We start from the raw sequence: 19500 nt of genomic DNA, 5'->3' as shown, positions 1-19500 counted from the left end.
AATTTTGTATTCCTTACTTTATTACCAAGAAAATTCACATAACATCTTCAAGAACAGCAATTAGTAGGGGTCAGTTTGCATCTTTTTTATAAAAGAAACAAAGAAAAGAAAAGAATATGGGACATTCAAATGCATTGCATGAAACGTTTGCATATTTAGTATCTCTGCTATGGATATGATGATTACCATGGAGAAGGGGAGAGAACGCTATGCTGTGTGTAGCAGCTATTCTGGCCATAAATCAAGTCAGGGCATATTAATGGATTATAGCATTTGTTCAGTAACCATATTGACTGAAGAAACACCTGTAGATTTTTAAAAGCAGAGAAAACAATGTCAATTAAGTATTCTCCATACTCCAATTGTATACTCCAAAGTATACTCCAATTGTTTACAGAACCTGAATGGCTCCCTTTGTCTCTGTTGTACACAAATATGAATATTCAAATTGCTCTAAGTGCTAATGGCTGATGGTTTTAACCATTTTTAATTTGTAAGAGCAGCCAAACCGCATGGGAATCCTAGAGATTGTTATTGAAAATGGTGAATTTAGTTGTTTTATGTACAAAAAAGTGATGGGTATTAAATCATTCCAAGCATGACAGTAAGACAGAACGAATGTCCAAAATGACAGGATGTATGTGTGTGAGCAAAACGAGTGCACCAAATGTATGTCCACCTCAGAACTTTTATTGGTTTGGGAAGAGCAAACTAGTATCTCTGTTCATCGTTCACATGGTTTATACAAACACAGCATATTTTGTTGGGAAGAGGTCTACAGCATTCTGTTACAGCACAAACCCGAACCCGCCACAACCCACACACACACACACACACACACACACACACACACTTCCTCTCAGACACACGCATACACACTTCCTCTCACACTCAACTAACACAACATAAAGCTCTATTTCTCTTCAGCTCATCAGGGAAACATTTCACTTTGGACAGTGGAGACATACATAGCTTCAGCATCTGCCACATAGAACTGCATAACACCATTCATAGGTACAAACCACACATTAGGTCTTCTTTAAATTATATGGTTAGCACTAGTTTTGGAGAGACCAAACAACACAGGAGGATCAGAGAATATGTAAATGTGTAGCAATGTCACACTCTGTTTCGACTTTTAGCCTATGAAGGTTGCTATGTAGCATTATGAAGCACCATGTTCTTTTTTAAACCGTCGTCACGTCTGCAGCAGACTTCCAAAAGTAAATGTCACTGATGTTTGTTCTCAGTATGAAATAGCAGAGCAACTGGGAAGTCCAACAGTAGCACAGTGGGATATTTTGTTCGCACATAAAACAATATTCCTTTTCTCTTTGTCATTTTAACATTTTTTAAAAATACTCAAACTTAAATTCCTTTCACAGGCTTTCCCAGAGTACACACATAGCATTAAATACAAAAAAAAAAAAAAGAAATTTGGTCATCCAAACCGTTCCCCCAAACCTTACTCTTGTCATCTCACAGAGACCATTACTGTATGCAAAGTAAAGCCATGGGTTCAAGCACGGGGTGGGTTTTGATCGGGGCTCATGCTCCAGCTGATGGATAGAATGCACAGGGAGGGGGGGGGGAGCTGGGGACAAACACGTCAGCGTGGATGGTCAAAGCGCTCGCCATGTCAAACAGCAGACAATCCTCGTCATTGCTAACAGTGCACTTCTACTGGATGCAACACTGCTTTCAAAAAGCATGATTCATTCAGGTAGATCATGTTTTTTTTTTTTTATTCCTTGTGTTTTTTTTTTTTTTTTAACCTTATACATTTCCACCCCTATTTTGGAGTTTTTCCTCGAAATTGCACACCGCCTACTTAAAATGGCCCTGTTGCCACATACTTTGACTTACAATCAAGTGCCTGACCTCTTTGGAAAGCTAAGGCCTTGTAGAATTTTTTGGTACCAATAGATTGACTGTGTGATGAACTATCAGAGAGTGGCAAAGGGTAGAATGATAGTTTTTTTTATAGGCGGTTATGCACATCTCTAGAAATGACCACATTCTGCCCTCTTGGTCACTTATTTTCTCTTGAAAACACCACTGAGGCCCACTACCAGGTCTTGTGAATCTGTATGTCAAAGTAGATCCTTATAGGATGAAGTATGACTGTGTGGGACCCATATTTGTGTGGGCATACACATGCGTTTTGCTAAGTGTCCATTTGGAGACTCCAAAAGGACCTTTGGTTACCCAAAACTAAAACTCTTCCTATACAAGAACCCCTTTATGCAGAACCATGATCTTGGTGTCAAATGAAAGGTTACAGTCTGTGTCTCATGATGGAGTGATCCCTGGAGAGCTTTGCAGTGGCTGTGCCATACATTTAGAGATGCATTATCTGACCTGGAACTCTTACTTTTGCTCCAACACCTTTGAGATTTCCATGAAAAAATGACAAACAAGGTAATGCAGCAAACATTTGTATTATAAAATGAAACAAAGGTAAAAATAGTAAATATTATTATCTCCCCCTTCCTCTGCCTCTCCCCCTGCTTCTTGCAGCACCCTTTCCTCTTTGTGTCCCACTGGTCTCAGCCACTGGTCTCAGCCACCGGCTCCTCTTCCTCAGACACAGGATCCTCAGCTCTTGATGTTTTGCTTGGTGGGACCCAGTCTTCATTGCTGTCACTGAAACAATTGTACAGATGGAAGTTAGACTCAGACCCACTAAAGTATATGAAAACCCTTCCCAACAACTTATACAAATTATATAAATGTGTGTACTCAGGTCACACCTCCCCTGCACTCTTTTTTACACAAACACACACACACTGCATTCTCACCTAACTCCCCTCCCCCAGATACCAGAACTATTCACACCTCCCCCTGCACTCTCTTTTACACACACACACACACACACACTGCATTCTCACCTAACACCTAAAAACTATGCACTAAACATTACAAAAGCAAACGAAACTGTATCTGTAACTGTATATGGATATAAGTAGTATACTCACAGCTCGAAATCAGGGTCCTTCCCAGCTAAAAAGTTGTGCTCCTCCTCGGAGTCGCATTCGGAGAAACTACTTTCGGCTCCTCCAGATCATCGATGTCCTCCGGTTCAACATGTTTCGTTTTTGCTTGTCTTTTTGGCATGTTTTTACAAACAAAAACCTTCAAAAACTGCCTCTTGCTTGTTCAGTAAAACACTTCCAAAACACTGCTTCGGTGACTATGTTTACGCATCTGTTTTACGCATTGAATTTAGCCGACAAGGAAGTAGAATGTGACGATGTGTCACATGTCTAAAGAAAGCTCTCCTCATTGGCTACACAGACATCTAGGTCCCATCTCATTGGCTCAATCAGACGCAGCGCTATTGCCATTCAAAGACTGGTTGTCAGATTCATCGCTTACGTGACTCATTGGCTTTGATGGCATCTATCTCGACTCTCATTGGTCCTACAGACATGTAATTGGTATCGATGGAATCAGAAGAGCCTCGTGAACACGCAGAGTACCGTGAATCCAGCGACAATAATGGAAGTAGAACCGAAATATATGGATTTCCGCGAAAAATAAGTTTTTACTTCGCTTCTTTTCGTATGCATCTGTTTTGTTTGTACTGGCGTGTACAACTACTCAATATATTGGCAATAAAACAATGTAGATATTTTACATCTATGGATTCTTACGAAAATTTCAAGACCAAGCATGCTGGGCTAACTTATTGGTACGGCCATACAGACAAGTGACAAAGTATGAACGCAGCAACTTTGGGGGGTGGTGGAGGGGGGTATTCTGATATGTTATATATCGGGATAAACTTATATTTTACACACAAAATATATGTTAATTCATGGAAAGCTTTACATATATCGATTCTTGAGATTCTCAGCTTTAAAATGGTATATAGCATGACTATGGTAGTTCATGATAAGGTGCAAAAAAATGCATGGGGGTTGTTGGGGGGAGGTGGGGGGCACTGTATTTGTCCCGAATTCGGGTCACTATTAATGTACTGGGTTAACCCCCACCCATATATATATTTTTATATATATTTATATAGCTCAAATCTTCTGTTGCACTTGAGTTAAAAAATTATATCTGAAATAAAGTTAAAAATTATAGCTCAGCATTACACTGTACACAGTTTACCCAACTACACAGATAACAAAAAAAATCAGTTATTTATAACTTTAAGGACCCTACATCCTGATACCATTCAAAGTCTATTCATATACAGTTCACATATTTATTTTTTTTACAACAAATTAGAATCGTCAATAAATAAAAATAGAATGCTGTCATGTACTCTGAAGTCTAACACTGCTGTTTCAAGAACAACAGAAAGGCTATTTAACAATACAACAAAAACACCAAACGCCTTTAAGATATACATTATCAATTTAAAATGACACTTGAACGTTTTCATGGGAAAATGTTTTTTCTTTTGTAAATATTGCAAGCAGGACTTTGTTCATAACTGTAGCTGCCTGAGTACTCAGTTCAGTTCAGCTAACCATGAAGACAAACCAACAGAAATGATTCAATTAAATCTCTATGCCATTGTGGTAACACAAACAAACGATTATACCAACATCTCTGGATCATATCGTTATCTACTCGATGAAATCAGAAAATCTGTCCCTTAAATATAAATATGTATCAATTAGTTATGAATTAAACAAAAATGTGTCATATACTATTGTCCAGAACATGTGAGAAAGGCTATTCAGCCTGTTGCTGATTGCATTTGAGAGTGTATTGACTGTATTCAGCCTGTTGCTGACTGCATTTGAGACTGTATTGACTGTATTCAGCCTGTTGCTGATTGCATTTGAGACTGTATTGACTGTATGAGATGCTAACTATTAGTAGAACAACTCTTTTCTTTGCTGGATAGTGACACCACCAATATGATTCCTTGCCGTCACATTTTACTGGATTATTGTCACAGTGATGAACAAAAATGAAAGGTCTTGCAAACTGCAGGTCTCTACAACTGAATGAACACTCACTGGCTGGGCATCCAGCTTGCTGATTCATGTGGAGTTGTCAGGCAGCCACAGTAAGAGGGTCGGAGAAACACTACACGTTTGACAGAACACAGTCTAACTGCAAAGGAGGGGAAACCAGAGAGGGTCTAACTGCTGCAATATGGATGTTCTGAAATTAATACAGTTTACAAATACAAGAAGTAGTACACCCTAAAACGGCCAACAATTCTATATGCAAGTTATACAACACAATAGAACTGTCCAGTTTCTTGTATGTATAGAAAGGGAGTTTCTTACAGTGTAGGGAGTTGCTATGGTAGTCTGTCCTTGTGTGGGGTTTTTCTTGTCATTTTTCTTTTCCCGTTTTCATTTTTTTTTTTTACTTGTTCAGTCCAGAGAAGTGAATCTCCATTGTCTAGATCAGTAGTGTTTACTCGGCCAAATATTTTCCTGAAAATTACAAACACATTTGTTAAACTAGCAGAGGCAAATAAACTTTTCATGAAATTTCAACAACATAAACAATCAACAATCAAATAAGCCCATATATTCAAGAATGTAGTTTACAATATTAAACAGCACTACAGTATGACGTCATTATTTGATAATCTCTCTGCTACTCTTTGCCAGCGTACCTGCAGCAAACCTCTTCTTGATGAGGGAGAAGCGGTACCCAGGACCCACAAGTTTGATGTCGCAGCCAGAGAGGTTGCTGCCCTCACTAGTGAACTGCACAGCCAGCGGAGCCGGCTTACTAGGACCCTCAGTCAACTGGAACCTGGCCAACAGGGACCCCACACCTGAAAGAGAGATGGAGGGGTGGAGTAGGTCAACATGCAAGCGTGTGCTCACACACACACACACACACACACACACACACACACACACACACACACACACACACACACACACACACACACATATATATATATATATGTGCAGTCATTCTCACTAAACAACCAACCAACTAACAAACAAAAACATTGCAGAGAGTGATTGTCTGCAAAGAATTATGGCAATACTGTTTCCAGACACAAGAGGGCACTGCCAAACACAGTAGGAGTAGAGATGACATCAGCTGTTCAGCTTTAGTAATAAAGAGTGTGCATCAACATGATCTGGTCTTTTATGTGGTAAGAATGTAAACATGATTACACCTGATGTTTTTTAATGGCAACACATGTTCATTTTTGCAAATACTGGACCATTATTCGCCATACATTCGCCATTGTATTATACTCAGTATTGATCCTTGGATACCTCTGTGGCTACTTGAATATATGTGGACAGAAGGCTTCATATGGTTGGAATGTCCATCAGTGGATGAGGGACTATGGACTGGCTTAGGAGTGTGTTTGTAATTTACCTCCATTCTCAGACTTGAGAGAAATATCTGGAATCTTCCACAGGATTCTCTGCTGCTCGGCATTCCTTAGGGATTGAAATGAAAGAGAATTCATTTATCTGCTCTCCTTTTATCCTGCCGGAATCCCATTCCCTCTAGCCAGTTTGAAGTCTGCACTTCTCAACTCTCATTAGCCCAAATGTTCAAGCGACGGGGTCAAATTCTTTAGTGGAAAACAGGAAAAGAACAACCCCACTCAATGCCAAGGGTATCGCGTTCAGACTTAGTTCTTCAAGGGGAAAGGATGAGTAATAGCATTACTGCCAAAAGGGTCTTGATTAATCTGGTTATATTCTAAAGAGGGGCTCAGGAGGGAAGAGAGAGAGCTACTCCTGACCCACACACCAGTCCTTACCAGGCAGCAGGTGGAAGCACTGCTTGCAGCTTGCTGACGCCTCCGTCCACTGGGATGAGGAACTGGACGTTGTTAAGGGCGACGGCCGTGGTCATGGCGTCTCCGTTGTATTTGTAGTCTATTCTGAGGTCTGTGCTGGTGGGCTCACAGCGCCAGTTAGAGGCCAAGCTCAAAGGAGTGGACTGGAGGCCTTGTGCCGACACCTGACACACACACACACACACACACACAGACACACACACAGTTCACTCACATAGCCTGATTAGATTTCTCTCTATTTATCTCTCATAAAAATACTCTATTCAGCTCAGCAAATGTGCAGAACAAACCAAAAATGCCTCCACGTTAACTGCATTACATTCTGGTGTATTTGACATAGAAATCCAAAGAGGTCTGAGGAGTGTTCCCTCTAGATCAGGGCTCTACACTAAAAAAAAAATTTCAGGAGCACTTGTGCGCCCAAGTTAAAACATTTAGGAGCACAGACAAAAATTTGGGCGCACAGTCAGTTCTGTACTTAACTTACACATAATCTAACATTATACTGCAGCTAACAGTTAAAACATGCCAGTGCACCAATTGCGAATATTAAGAATGACTGACAACATTTAGGCTACAGAAAACAGGATTTTAAAGATCAGTGCCTACTTTATTTTCAGTCTGTTCTATTATCCTACATTTTGTTAATGTAAAATAATATAATACCATATTTGCATTTAGCCTGTATGTATCCTGCCAAATGTAGGCTAATTTATTTATTTGTGAATCCATCTATAGCTAAATCAAATATGCCCATGGTGACCTATCTGACTGCATACTGCCTAATACTACTACTAAAACAGTACATTTTCTCTTCCACAAAACCCAACATAGGCTAATCAAGGATATATGTTTTATACTTTTAGTTTTTATTTGAAATATCTGCATTGATGGGGAAAGTAGGCAAACGTTAGGCCTACTTTCGTTTTGCACTTCAGCTTGTATTCGGTGTAAACAAACAAGCATGCGTGGAAGCCTGGAGTTGTAGCGTTCTCAATAAAATGGGAGTATTACGGTAGGCTACTTTTGTGCCGGTTCGCTACAGCTATTATTTTGCATATTGCAGCCAATACGTCAACTGGGCTAAAAGGCATGTTAGGTTACCTTTCCTTCTCTCACTGCATTCTCAGAATCTCATCCTGTTCCTCCTATATCCAATGAATTCGGTGGATAGAAGAACTAATTTCTTCAATCTTTGCATCTTGGCTGGCTAGTCTAACTTTCCGCTTTTTCTGCGCGCTCTTGGATTTGATAGAAGCGACTACTAGCGAGTCACAACGCGAAACTGCTAACGTTGATGGGAGGTGTAGTTTTTATGCTGAATTCGCGACGTGATTCTATGGTTTGCACCAGTAATGTTTCTCGATGTTGCGGTGTATTTTGTAGACAAACATTGACATGGTTAGAAGTCATTCGCACCAGTGCGCCTAAATATTTTTTTGCACTCGCACGGCATGGAATGGGCGCACTGTAGAGCCCTGCTCTAGATGAAGGACTGGATGTTAAAGGCAGAGGTCATCACCTGATACTTCAGCATGTCCACGTTGTAGTAGGTGGCCTGTGGCTTTTGCTCGGCCACCTTCTTCAGGTGAGTCATCAGGTTTGGCATGTTCACCCAGAACTCCTTGGAGTTGGGATTGGATTGCGTGGTGTCACTGAAAATGAAGCACAGGTTAATGTGTGCTCACTAAAATGGCTTCTCAATTACAATAATAATAATAATAATAATAATAATAATAATAATAATAATAATAACTTATAGCGCCTTTCATGGTACCCAAGGTCGCTTAACAATGAGGGGGTGGGGGGGGTTAGGGGTCAAAGGACTTGGTGAAAAGAAATGTTTTGAGGTGCTTTTTGAACATGGGCAGAGTGTGGAGAGACTGTGGATTCATAAAGCTCGGCAATGACAGTGTGCAAGAGAAATGTTTTGCATCAAGACTGTGTACTGGAATTCAAGAATGCTGAAATGAAGGACGTTTTCATGAAAGTGTTGCAGGTTTGTTTCTATGCTTTTGTGTGTGGTGTGTGTCCTGTTCATTTGAAGTGATTATGGGGGTGTGTTGCTGTTGGGAAGCAGCCAACACAATGTTGTAAATATGATATCAAACATACACAGTATAAGGTGATGTAATTACCTTTAAAATGGCACATTTGTGTGCACCCGTGTGTGTGTGTGTGTGTGTGTGTGTGTGTGTGTGTATGTGTAGGGGAACAGGTGATGAGGAATGTGGTTTACCAGCACAGAAGCTGGGGGTTGGGCAGGACGTGCTCCAGCCGGCTGTAGTTGCTGATGCTGAAGGTGAGCACGGCAGGTGAGGGGTTATTGGCAAAGTGCCGGGTGATCCCTGCCGGGAATGACAGCACCATCTCTCCTGTGATCTTCACCACACACCTAAGAGACAGACACAGGGGGTTACGCCACAGCCAGCAGCCTCCCAGCAACACACATGACTACTACTAGTGTGCTTCAGCATCAACTCCTCATTGATCCATTCATCTGTCTGTCTGTCTATCCATTGATCTCTATCCACATCCATTGATTCATCCATCTATCCATTAAACCTTGACAGACAGATCAGTGCCTAGCATAAAATCCTGTCTCAAGCACAAGAATGACATCAATAATCAAAGCAGAAGTACAGTATATCCATATCCAAGAGCTGGAACCTCTAGCCCATCTCCATAGGATATCTGGGATAAATAGCAGATTTCTTTTAACTGTGAGAACTGATGGTGTGTCCCCTCTGTGGCATTCAGGACTTCATGAGGTCAGTAACAGCAGCAGTGTCCATCACGTGGCCCTCAGTGAGGGCGGGACTTTGGTTGAGGCTAAAGCAGGTGAGCCCGGCTGACAGCCAGCTCTCAGATAAAAGGGCTACTTTGATGGACCTACTTGCTGGGGTCAGCCCCTTTGAAGTACGCGTTGACCGTTTCAGTGAAGGCCGCCGCCACCGGCAGTGTGTCCTGGGCTCCCATAGTAAGTGGACTAGGCCCTCGAGAGCAGCCTAAAGCGTGCGCACACACGCACGTGCACAGACAGACATACACACACACACACACACACACACACACAAAATCCAGTCAATTTCACAGTTAAAACATAATTACAGTTAAGTGAAATGAAAGCAACAGAGGAGAAGAGTGTGTGATTGTGAAAGAGTGCGAGCTAAGAGCTCCACAGAAATAGAAAAAGGTGAAGGGAGCCAGATAAAGCAGTGATATAACAGGATCCTGCTACAGTAACAACATCACTAGGCTACTAGCCTCTGTCTGAGCAACCTAAATGTTTCCTTACTGACAAGAGCAGCATCCCCTTTCACCTCAGAGAGCACTTCACAGCCTCTCCCTCCCTCCCTCCCTCCCTCTGTCTATTCTCCATCTCACCCTCACCCTTCATACTGTCTTTCTGAGTCCTCAGACAACACATGAGTGCACATGACCAAACTAAGGAGAGTGGGAATGCTTCAAAAGAACTTATGAGTGAGACAACAGCACAAACCTGAAAGCAATCCATGCAAGCTTGCTGACTGAGTTATGCCTGGATCTGGCAGTGGAGGAAAACTTTGGGAATATTATATTAAATATCAAAACATGTTACCTTTCTAGTGTTCTACACTGTAGAATTTTGTTTGTAATGTGGCAGTTTCCTTTTCTAGTGCATCTAAGTCATATTCCTCTCTAACTCTAGGCATTTATCCATCGTCAAGGTTACAATTCCCCTACTCACATCTCCTACTCCTACTTAGAAAAGTAATCATAGACTAGAGATCGGACACTCCAATTTAATCTGTACAATCTATATGCACGCTTTGGGAAGACTTGAAGTGAATGAGCAGACAAATGCTGAACCAAAAACGTAAACAGAGATGTAAACAAGTATGTGTAGAGGAGTAAAGAGATGGAGAGAACCAAAGAAAAAGAGAGAAAAAAAGAGTTGCCAAAGACAGACAGAAGGGCCATGCACAGAACATGTGGCTGGTCTTGAATGATTCTGTGAGAACAGAAGCTGAAAGACAGACATACAAAAACAGACCCACAGGATCAAAGAGCAGACCCACAACAAGAGATGCAAAAAAAGATTAGTGAAGAAATGTGAAGAAGTATGAGCACGAGAGAGACGATAGGCTGCCACCGCATGTGAGGTGAGGGCCAACGGAGGAGTGACGGCAGAAAGGAACAGGAGGAAGGATGGAGGGAAGAAAAGAAAAGAAATGAAATGAAATGAACGGGCCGCAGATGGACAGCGTGTTAAAGGTGAAAAGTGGCGTGACGGAGCAAGGGGGGCGGGGCGGACGAGCGCATGAAAAGAAGCGAGAGTGAAGAAGGGAGTGACCGTCAGACAGATGAGTGGAGGGGGGGGGGGGGCCACACGCTAACGGCACGTCCTCAGGGGCGCCACGTGGACTTACCTTCAAAGGTCAAATAAAACTTGCCTCTGTCAAACCATACGAGGGAGGGCTGGTCATTCTCTGTGTGGGAGGGATTAAGGGGAAGGAGGGAAGTAGGGTGGGATGGGTTGGGAGGCAGTGGAGGGGGAGGGGGAGGGGGACGAGGAGAGAGAAGGACAGTAGCGTGAGTCACACGGCAGGTCTATCGTACGTCACAGTGGAGAGGATGGAGGGGGGGGGGGGGGGGGGGGCGGAGGGCTGTGTGTGTAGCACTGGCCAAAAGGTGGACAGGAAGTGGGAGTGGCTGCAGGTGGTGGGGCATGATGGAGGAGGAGGAGGGCTGGTCCCTGAGGAATGGTCCAGACTCATCCTAAACTAATATTCTACACTAATACAATGGACATATATCTGTGCTGTATCTTAGTCACAGTCTGTTGCATTAATGAAGCGAGTCTTGTGGGCGATACAACATTAATGCGATTTAAAAGCCTCTGTGGGTAGAAGCAGTGGCTGGAGTATGTTGCGAGGTGTGTGTGTGTGTGTGCTGTGGTGTGTGTGTGTGGTGTGTGGTGTGTGTGTGTGTTTATGAAGGATAGGAGGGGGCCGCAGGAGGTTGATGACTGCAGGAAGTGATGTGAGGCAACAGAGGGCGGTAGAGGGCAGGGGACTGTACTGCCTCTGCTGGTCTGATTCAGCTGCGCAGGAGGGATGGAGGGGAGAGCTGCTGCTGGGGCGACGGCTACACAGTAAACACAACACCGGGTGGAGTGCATGGATGGGGTGGATGGGGATGGATGGGAATGGATGGGTGGTTCCCGGCACATCGGCGCATGACAAGGATGCTTGGGAATCATGGGTGTGTCTGGTGTGTGAGTGACCATGGAGTGGGTGTAACAGAGCTGGAAAAGTACATGTGTGTTTGCTCTGTCTCTATCTGTTTTCTGTTTTCTATTCTCTCCACTCTTCTCTTTTCCTTGTGCTCATCTCCCTTTTTCCCAGTCTAGACGCTCTTTCTCTTTCACCCCCTCTGCAATTTGCCTCCATTTCATTTGCAACTGCAATTCTCTCCACTCTTCTCGATGCTCAGTCCACCTGCTCTCTAGCGTTCCGTCACACTCACTGGCAGTTTGGCTCTACGTCTGTATTCCTTCACTCTCAACCCCTCCCTCCCTCCCCCCGTCTCTCTCACAGTGGCTCACATGAATGCTGAACAGCTCGGGTGCCTCAGAGACTAATTCCCCTGCCAGACATCAGAGACAGGTCAGACATGAGTCTCTGTCTCTCTCTGTGTGTGTGTATATGTGTGCGTGCCTGTTTGTAAAGGCAGGTAGCTCGCCAGCTGAGCCCTGAGCCACTCGTCATGCGTGCGCACGCACGCACACACGCAAGCACACAAGCACACAAGCACACACACACACACACACACATAGAGCCCCCAGCACTCATTAGCCATGTGGTCAGATGTGTGCATGTTTCCAGACAAGAATACATGTCACACTGGGGGTCCAGTACATTAAAGGATGGAGCCGTGACGATGCAGACAGCCAGCCATACAAGTCCAAAGATGTAAAGGACAGTCTGTTCACACAAAGGCATGCTCCCATTCCGTCCTTTCCCTTATGACTGATGACCTTCATGACATCCAATCTTTATTCCACTATTATATGGCTGCTGCTTTGTGAGAATGCATATTCTGGCAGCCGTGGCCTACTGGTTAGCACTTCGGACTTGTTACCGGAGGGTTGCCGGTTCGAACCCCGACCAGTAGGCACGGCTGAAGTGCCCTTGAGCAAGGCACCTAACCCCTCACTGCTCCCCGTGTGTCGATGTTGTTGCAGGCAGCTCACTGCGCCGGGATTAGTGAGAGCACACAGTGAACACACAGTGAGGTGAAGCAGAGTGTGTTTCACTAATTCACGGATTGGGATAAATGCAGAGACCAAATTTCCCTCACGGGATCAAAAGAGTATATATACACACGATATCCTTATATATATTCCTTCCTATGTGTGTACGTTTGTGGATGTGTCTTTGCTCTTTAGATGCACACACATGAAAGCACAAAGAGAGGGATCTATCTGTGTGAGTGAGACCCAGACAGGCTTCAGAGGGACATCTGGCTGAGCTTCCCAGGAGTGTGGGAGGTGGGTGGGGGAGAGGAGAATGGGGAAGTGGAGACCATGACTGGGGTCAGCATCTAGTCGCCCTTTGAACTCTGTGGCTCCTCAGTCAGGATACAACATGGAGAAAAGGCGAGAGTGCTCTGACCCAATGCGATGGCTGCCATCTCTACCACTGAGATGAGACTCGGAGGGAAAAAAAACATCATGGATGACAAAGGCCCTTGGGGCCTGGTGGATTGTGGGTAGAACTGGCCTGTCTTCAGGCCCCAGTGGGTTGTGTGAGACCTTTAAAAGAAGGCATCCGTCCAAGACGAGACCATATCATACCTGCCGGCAGGTCGACACGCCTCTCAAAGCTGGGCAGTTTGTCTACATAAGCGTCATCTTCTGACATCAGACAAAACCGTCAGCCCACACGCACAGGACACGGAGACAAGAACAGAAACAAAAGACAGAAATCATAGTAACGACAATGCCAATCCAAACAAGGAAAAACAAAAAAATCAACAAAGTAACACAGCTGTGAAACGCAGACAACAGTTTTAACAGGTTTCAGAGACGCACAGCACGGACGTGGATGAATGGCATGGATGAAGAAATACCGGCGAAAGGAAGAAACACAATGAAAACACTACATGGTGGACCACAAGTGAGAGGTCTCACAAAGACAGCGGGACAGAAGTCCAGGGACCTGCCTCTTAAAGCTCTGCTCATCAGCCCTCCACACACGCACACACACACACGCCAAACAGCAGAAAAAGCAGCTAGGCACACAGATACACATCTGCAAAGCTTCCTGGAAAGCTTTTTATGAAAAATGACTTCAAATGCATGGTTCACATGGAAACCACGTTGCTAGTGTTTTCAGACATGCAGAAACAAGAGTCTTTGGAATCTATTTACTATTTATTGTCTTAACATCTAATAATAATAATAATAATAATAATAATAATAATAATAAAAAAAAAAGAATTCTGGCATTCACTCACATACAGTTTCTACAACCTGAGGAACTAGACATTGGGTCAATCAACATAAGCACCAGACATGCCAGTACATGCCTTAAAGGATAATTCCGGTGTGATTGTGACCTAAAGTGTGTTGAAACATGATACCGAGTGTGAACGTATGTCTCATAGCTCACCTCGGCTTGTCCCCTGCACTCTGGCGCTAGTTAGCCAATGCTACCAACACAGTGTTTCGTTGTGGTGCATCGGGCATCGGCCTAGCCATGCAAATAACAGTACCTTAAGGAATTTTACCGTTCGACGCCATCTTGAATTTAGTCACGATAAGTCGAGCGACGAGTACGAACAAACAGGTATAATAAGGGATCAGATTCCAAAAATAATTCCGTAAAAAGGGGAGCTATGAGACATACGTTCACACTCGGTATCATGTTTCAACACACTTTAGGTCAATATCACACCGGAATTCTCCTTTAAGGCTGTTTCACATATGAATATACTGCTGTCCAATCAGTGTGCGGAGTAAAGAATTGAGTGTGTGTGTGTGAAAATCAGTCCATTCATTGCTGAGAGGTAAACATGCATAATGATGATGAGGTTCTCAGCAAAGGTACAGCATAGTCATTCAACACCCTTATAAGCTCAGGGCTACTACCCACAGCCATCCTCACTAAAACACTCTGTCCACCAGAACCCATTATGGCTGTACACTTCATAAATACTATACTGGATGACACTGGAAAGGTAAACTTTCTGATGTAGCGGAAGACAAAACATCTCGTGTTAATACAAGATGAATGATTTAGCCTCTAAGCTAGGCCTCCTTAATAGCATTTACATTTAAAACAGCATACAACCTAGCACACACATTAGCAGAGGAAGCTCTTAGCACTAGCCTGCAGCAGCTTCATGGAAAATGAACCCCTATGTTAACACCACATCGACCATTCTTTATTAACAGGAGAGTCGACAGACTCTTTCAACAAATATCTCTTGGATCAGCATTTCCTATCACCTAAATAAAGCCTGCAGAGGACTATTTCACTAGTCATCTACAGAGCATCATAGAACTGCAGAAAGTGATGACACTGTTACTATTATGTACACTTTCTAAGCTCCTCCAACAATGCCCGTTTCATAAGGTCATCTGAACAGATTGTTATAAAAGCTACCATTTTTTGGGTCACTGAAACACTAAAACTGATTTGAGATCAGCAGCAAGGCTCACAATGCATCGTGTATACATCATCTATGCACAGAGGCTGAGCAACAGTGCAGAATGAGCAGCAGAGAGAGGGATGGGAAATGGATGCACACCTGACACAGACACGGAGAGCTCTTTACCGACGGTAGGGGTGGTGGCGGCACTCAGCGAGTTGGTGGAGGAGATAGAGGAGGTGCTCTCGGCCCGCGCCAGAGGGGCCATGGGTGGGGGGCTGGAGGAGTGTATAGGGGGACTGAATGGGCGACTCTGGAGGAGAGAACATAAGACATGAAACAAAATGATTGTCTGAGAGTTTGACAGTTACCCAACAAGTGTACTATTTTTCATAGAAGAACAATTGTTTATGCTGTAATCATTTCTTCTTAAAGGAACACACTGATTACAACTGGTTACAACAGTTAGCCCATAGCTCCCTTCTAGCTATAGCCTAGACTAGCTATAGGCTAATTGGTGTGGCCCACTTCCAGTGTATTAAGCTAGACTAACAGTGTCAGACTGAGTTATTACACAAACAGAGAAGATAAGGCTATCCTGTTGTGGAACTCTGGGGTAGACAGCAATTAAGCTAATTTACTAAAAACTCGAAGGGTTCCTGTTTTAAATAAACTACACTATAGTGCAAATGCTGCAACTTTCTCCACTATACACACTGCATAAGACTCTAAACTGCATTTTAATGTCAACAATAAATTGCCTTATTTTCAATAAACCCTTCATGTGCTCATCAGATCTCTAATGTGTTCCTTTTCAGATGACGATGTTGGGATTCTTAGATTATTAGTCCTGGCACATTAACACTTCAATTCCCTGCAGGCTGTCTGCTATGTGCTGTGGGGTGTTGGACGTTGTTGACACATACCACATCGCCCACGCTGGGTTTCCCTGGGGGCAGTTTGGGACGTGAAGGGGGGCGTGGAGGGGGAGGGGGCGGTGTGGGGCTACTGGTGGTGCCCGAAGGCGTGGCAGGACGGGCAGGAGAGGAGGAACCTGTGGACCAATGACACCTCATTAGAATCGTACCAGGTCACATCTTGTAAAATCCATACTCCAAAAATGTCAGACCAAATATAGATATGATGAGATTAGAGTGATCAGCCTACACAGCCTACTCTCTTGTGCTTCTCTAGGTGGCGAGGTGGCAGGGATGTACACGTTGATTCATATTCCACAGACTAACATACTAAAACTGCTGTCCAGGATTACGGAGTATGCAGAGGTACAGTATGATAAATATGATTACCCCAAATCCTTTTATTCTATTTTATCCATGCCTATTAGTCAAAAGAAATGTCTACAGCTCAACAGAGGAGTAAACCCTGTGATCTTGGCCACTGGTCATTTTTACTACTGCACTTGCTGCCAGACCAGTCTGAGCTGTAATGTGCTTACCATAAAAAACATCCAAGAACCCGTGCTGAATGTGCTCTAGTCTAATTCATCACTGGTGCCACCACTGGCACAGTGGCAGTTTAACACACTAATCGAAGGGCGACCCTCCATCATGCCATGTCAGTGGCCATGTGTAGCTTGCCTTACTGCCATACCTTCTACTCTGGAATGGTGACACAAGAGAATCAGTCATGCTGAGCTACAACTTCATAATTAGTCTTTTGTGGAAAATTGTAACAATGGAAATGAAATGCTAGCACAATTTAAGTATAATTGATAACTTGTGCCTTTGTGCGTGCGTGTGTGTGTGTGTGTGTGTGTGTGTGTGTGTGTGTGTGTGTGTGTGTGTGTGTGTGTGTGTGTGTGTGTGTGTGTGTGTGTGTGTGTGTGTGTGTGTGTGAAAGGAATCCCTCTGTTTGAATAAAAAGCTCAGTGGCAGCTTGGGACCCCCGTATGACAACAGCTTTCTCGCGCCACTCCACACACACACACACACACACACACACACACACACACACACACACACACTCTCACAGACGTTCACACGTCTCTCGTCCAGCTCAACCAGAGCCAGTCTGCTCTCCCTAATCCCACCCACTGCCCAGGTCACTTCACAGCGACAATACATTACTATCGCCCACCGCCTCTCACTGACCGCCGCTTCTCTTGGGTCCAGTCCCACCCCACATCCAACACCACCCTTGGACTCTTGGGTAAATGCAGAGGGGTAACTCTTTCTAGAGGAAGAGCTGCGAGCACCATTGCTCTTGTGCTAAAACTGGGTAGTATGTGCTGGTCTGCTGCAGGTGCTTACTGTTCATCCCATTTGAATAATGTGTTTGTCTCTTGTGGACCACAGTGCTATTAGTCATGGTCCTCAACAACAACAACTACTGTGCTTTTGATTCCAGAGCAGATTGCCTTCATTATCATTACATAATGATGCTAATTTTGCTCCTGTGGGGATGGAATAAAGTACCACAAATATCTGTGTATATTGTGTGATATGGTGGTAGGCTGGTGTATAATGTTATATTGTGTGATATGGTGGTAGGCTGGTGTATAATGTTATATTGTGTATAATGTGTGATATGGTGGTAGGCTGGTGTATAATGTTATATTGTGTATAATGTGTGATATGGTGGTAGGCTGGTGTATAATGTTATATTGTGTATAATGTGTGATATGATGGTAGGCTGGTGTATAATGTTATATTGTGTATAATGTGTGATATTATGGTGGCAGGCTGGTGTATAATGTTATATTGTGTGATATTATGGTGGTAGGCTGGTGTATAAGGCTGGTGTATAATGTTATATTGTGTATAATGTGTGATATTATGGTGGCAGGCTGGTGTATAATGTTATATTGTGTGATATTATGGTGGTAGGCTGGTGTATAATGTTATATTGTGTGATATTATGGTGGCAGGCTGGTGTTGTTATACTGGTGGCGCTGGCACTGCAGACGGGACGGGGACTCACCACTGCCGGTGCCTGCAGCTGGAGGGCAGGGCCCGGGGGACGACACCACTGCCCGGTATGTAGGGGGTGGGGGCGGGGGAGGGGTGGCACGGCTGGCCTGGCCGGCATCTTTGGGCGAAGCACTCGTCTCCGTCAGCTCGTCTTTCTGTTGGTTCCCCTCCGGACTCTTGAGCTCCTCCTGGCTCAGGACGAGGGGCGGTGGGATTGTACGCGCAGCCGTGTCCGGGGGGCTCGTCGCAGAGTCCAACCCCGCCTCTAGAAAAGGGTCCGGCGGAAGGCCAGGGGGGGATTTTAAGGGTGGAGATTCTGCAGATGGAGGAGGAGGAGGAGGAGGAGAAGGAGAAGAGAGAGGGACTATATCCTCAGGTGGTGGAGGAGGAGGCGCCGGGTCCTCTGGTGGAGGTGGGACTGCAGCAGGAGCAGTGTCTTTGGGTGGGGTTTGAGCTGCGGGAAGGGGAGGGGCAGTCTCCTGTGGAGGTGATTGGACAGGTGGAGGTGACTGTGGGCAGGGCTCCTCTGCTGGGGGAGGGGAGATGGGCAAGGGTGGAGGAGTGGGATCTGAGGCGGGGGGAGGGGAGGTGGGTAAGGGCGGGGCCGGCTCATCAGGAGGAGGTGGGGATTTGGGGAGAGGTGGCGCAGGTTCCCCAGGTGGAGGAGGCATGTTGGGCGTCTCGTCGCTGAAACAGACCCACTTGTCTGCGACCTCTTCCCCAGACTGAGAGCCATCTTCTGGGCCGAAGATGTTGTCTAGATCTGCAATGGACGGCTTCCGGGACCCCTCGTCCTCCTCTCTCGACACATCTGATGTAGACGGTGACCAGAAACCAGCATATGGAGAGACACAGTTGGCAGTGAGAAATACGGAATAGAGAGGCAGAAAGAGGCTGAGAATTAAGAAAATGAAAGCACAGGGGAAGAGAGAAAGACTGGTAGACAGAGAACTCAAAGAGTGAGGGAGAGACTCTGAGAAAGCCAAGGCATTGTTATTGTTTTTGGGGGGAGCAGCAGAGCGGAAGGTGGCTCTCTTACCGGTAGCGTCAGCTGGGGGAGAGCCACACGGAGGGGGGGAGGTCGGCACATTCTTGGGAGGGAGTGGAGGTGGTGCTGCAATGACATCAGTGCTGCTGAGACAAGCTCTCATCATCGCCCTCTAGTGGCCG

The 19500-nt window shown here is 44.6% G+C and overlaps 1 protein-coding gene across 4 annotated transcripts in view; it reads right to left on the bottom strand.

The window, feature by feature from the left end:
* The window catches only part of sgip1a (SH3GL interacting endocytic adaptor 1a), a 71408-nt gene continuing 51908 nt past the window's right edge, over positions 1 to 19500 (bottom strand). For 3 of the 4 annotated variants that reach the window (XR_006035310.1, XR_006035311.1, XR_006035312.1), the window contains 14 exons: positions 19370 to 19444; positions 18341 to 19141; positions 16327 to 16454; positions 15560 to 15713; positions 13602 to 13661; positions 11173 to 11232; positions 9657 to 9768; positions 9000 to 9155; positions 8283 to 8415; positions 6722 to 6924; positions 6328 to 6392; positions 5597 to 5761; positions 3993 to 5411; positions 1 to 1775 (listed from right to left, as the gene is read on the bottom strand). Coding sequence is in view for 1 of the 4 variants with exons in the window: in XM_042111652.1 (XP_041967586.1) it covers positions 5392 to 5411; positions 5597 to 5761; positions 6328 to 6392; positions 6722 to 6924; positions 8283 to 8415; positions 9000 to 9155; positions 9657 to 9768; positions 11173 to 11232; positions 13602 to 13661; positions 15560 to 15713; positions 16327 to 16454; positions 18341 to 19141; positions 19370 to 19444 (2132 nt within the window). In the remaining 3 variants the exon portion in view is untranslated. Of the gene's footprint in view, positions 1776 to 3987; positions 5412 to 5596; positions 5762 to 6327; positions 6393 to 6721; positions 6925 to 8282; positions 8416 to 8999; positions 9156 to 9656; positions 9769 to 11172; positions 11233 to 13601; positions 13662 to 15559; positions 15714 to 16326; positions 16455 to 18340; positions 19142 to 19369; positions 19445 to 19500 lie in introns of those variants that run through there. The other variant, XM_042111652.1, reaches the window with a different exon arrangement.

This window comes from Alosa sapidissima, chromosome 12 (assembly GCF_018492685.1).
Source record: "Alosa sapidissima isolate fAloSap1 chromosome 12, fAloSap1.pri, whole genome shotgun sequence".
Taxonomy (NCBI): Eukaryota; Metazoa; Chordata; class Actinopteri; order Clupeiformes; family Clupeidae; genus Alosa; species Alosa sapidissima.
This window is presented reverse-complemented; position numbering and strand designations above follow the sequence as displayed.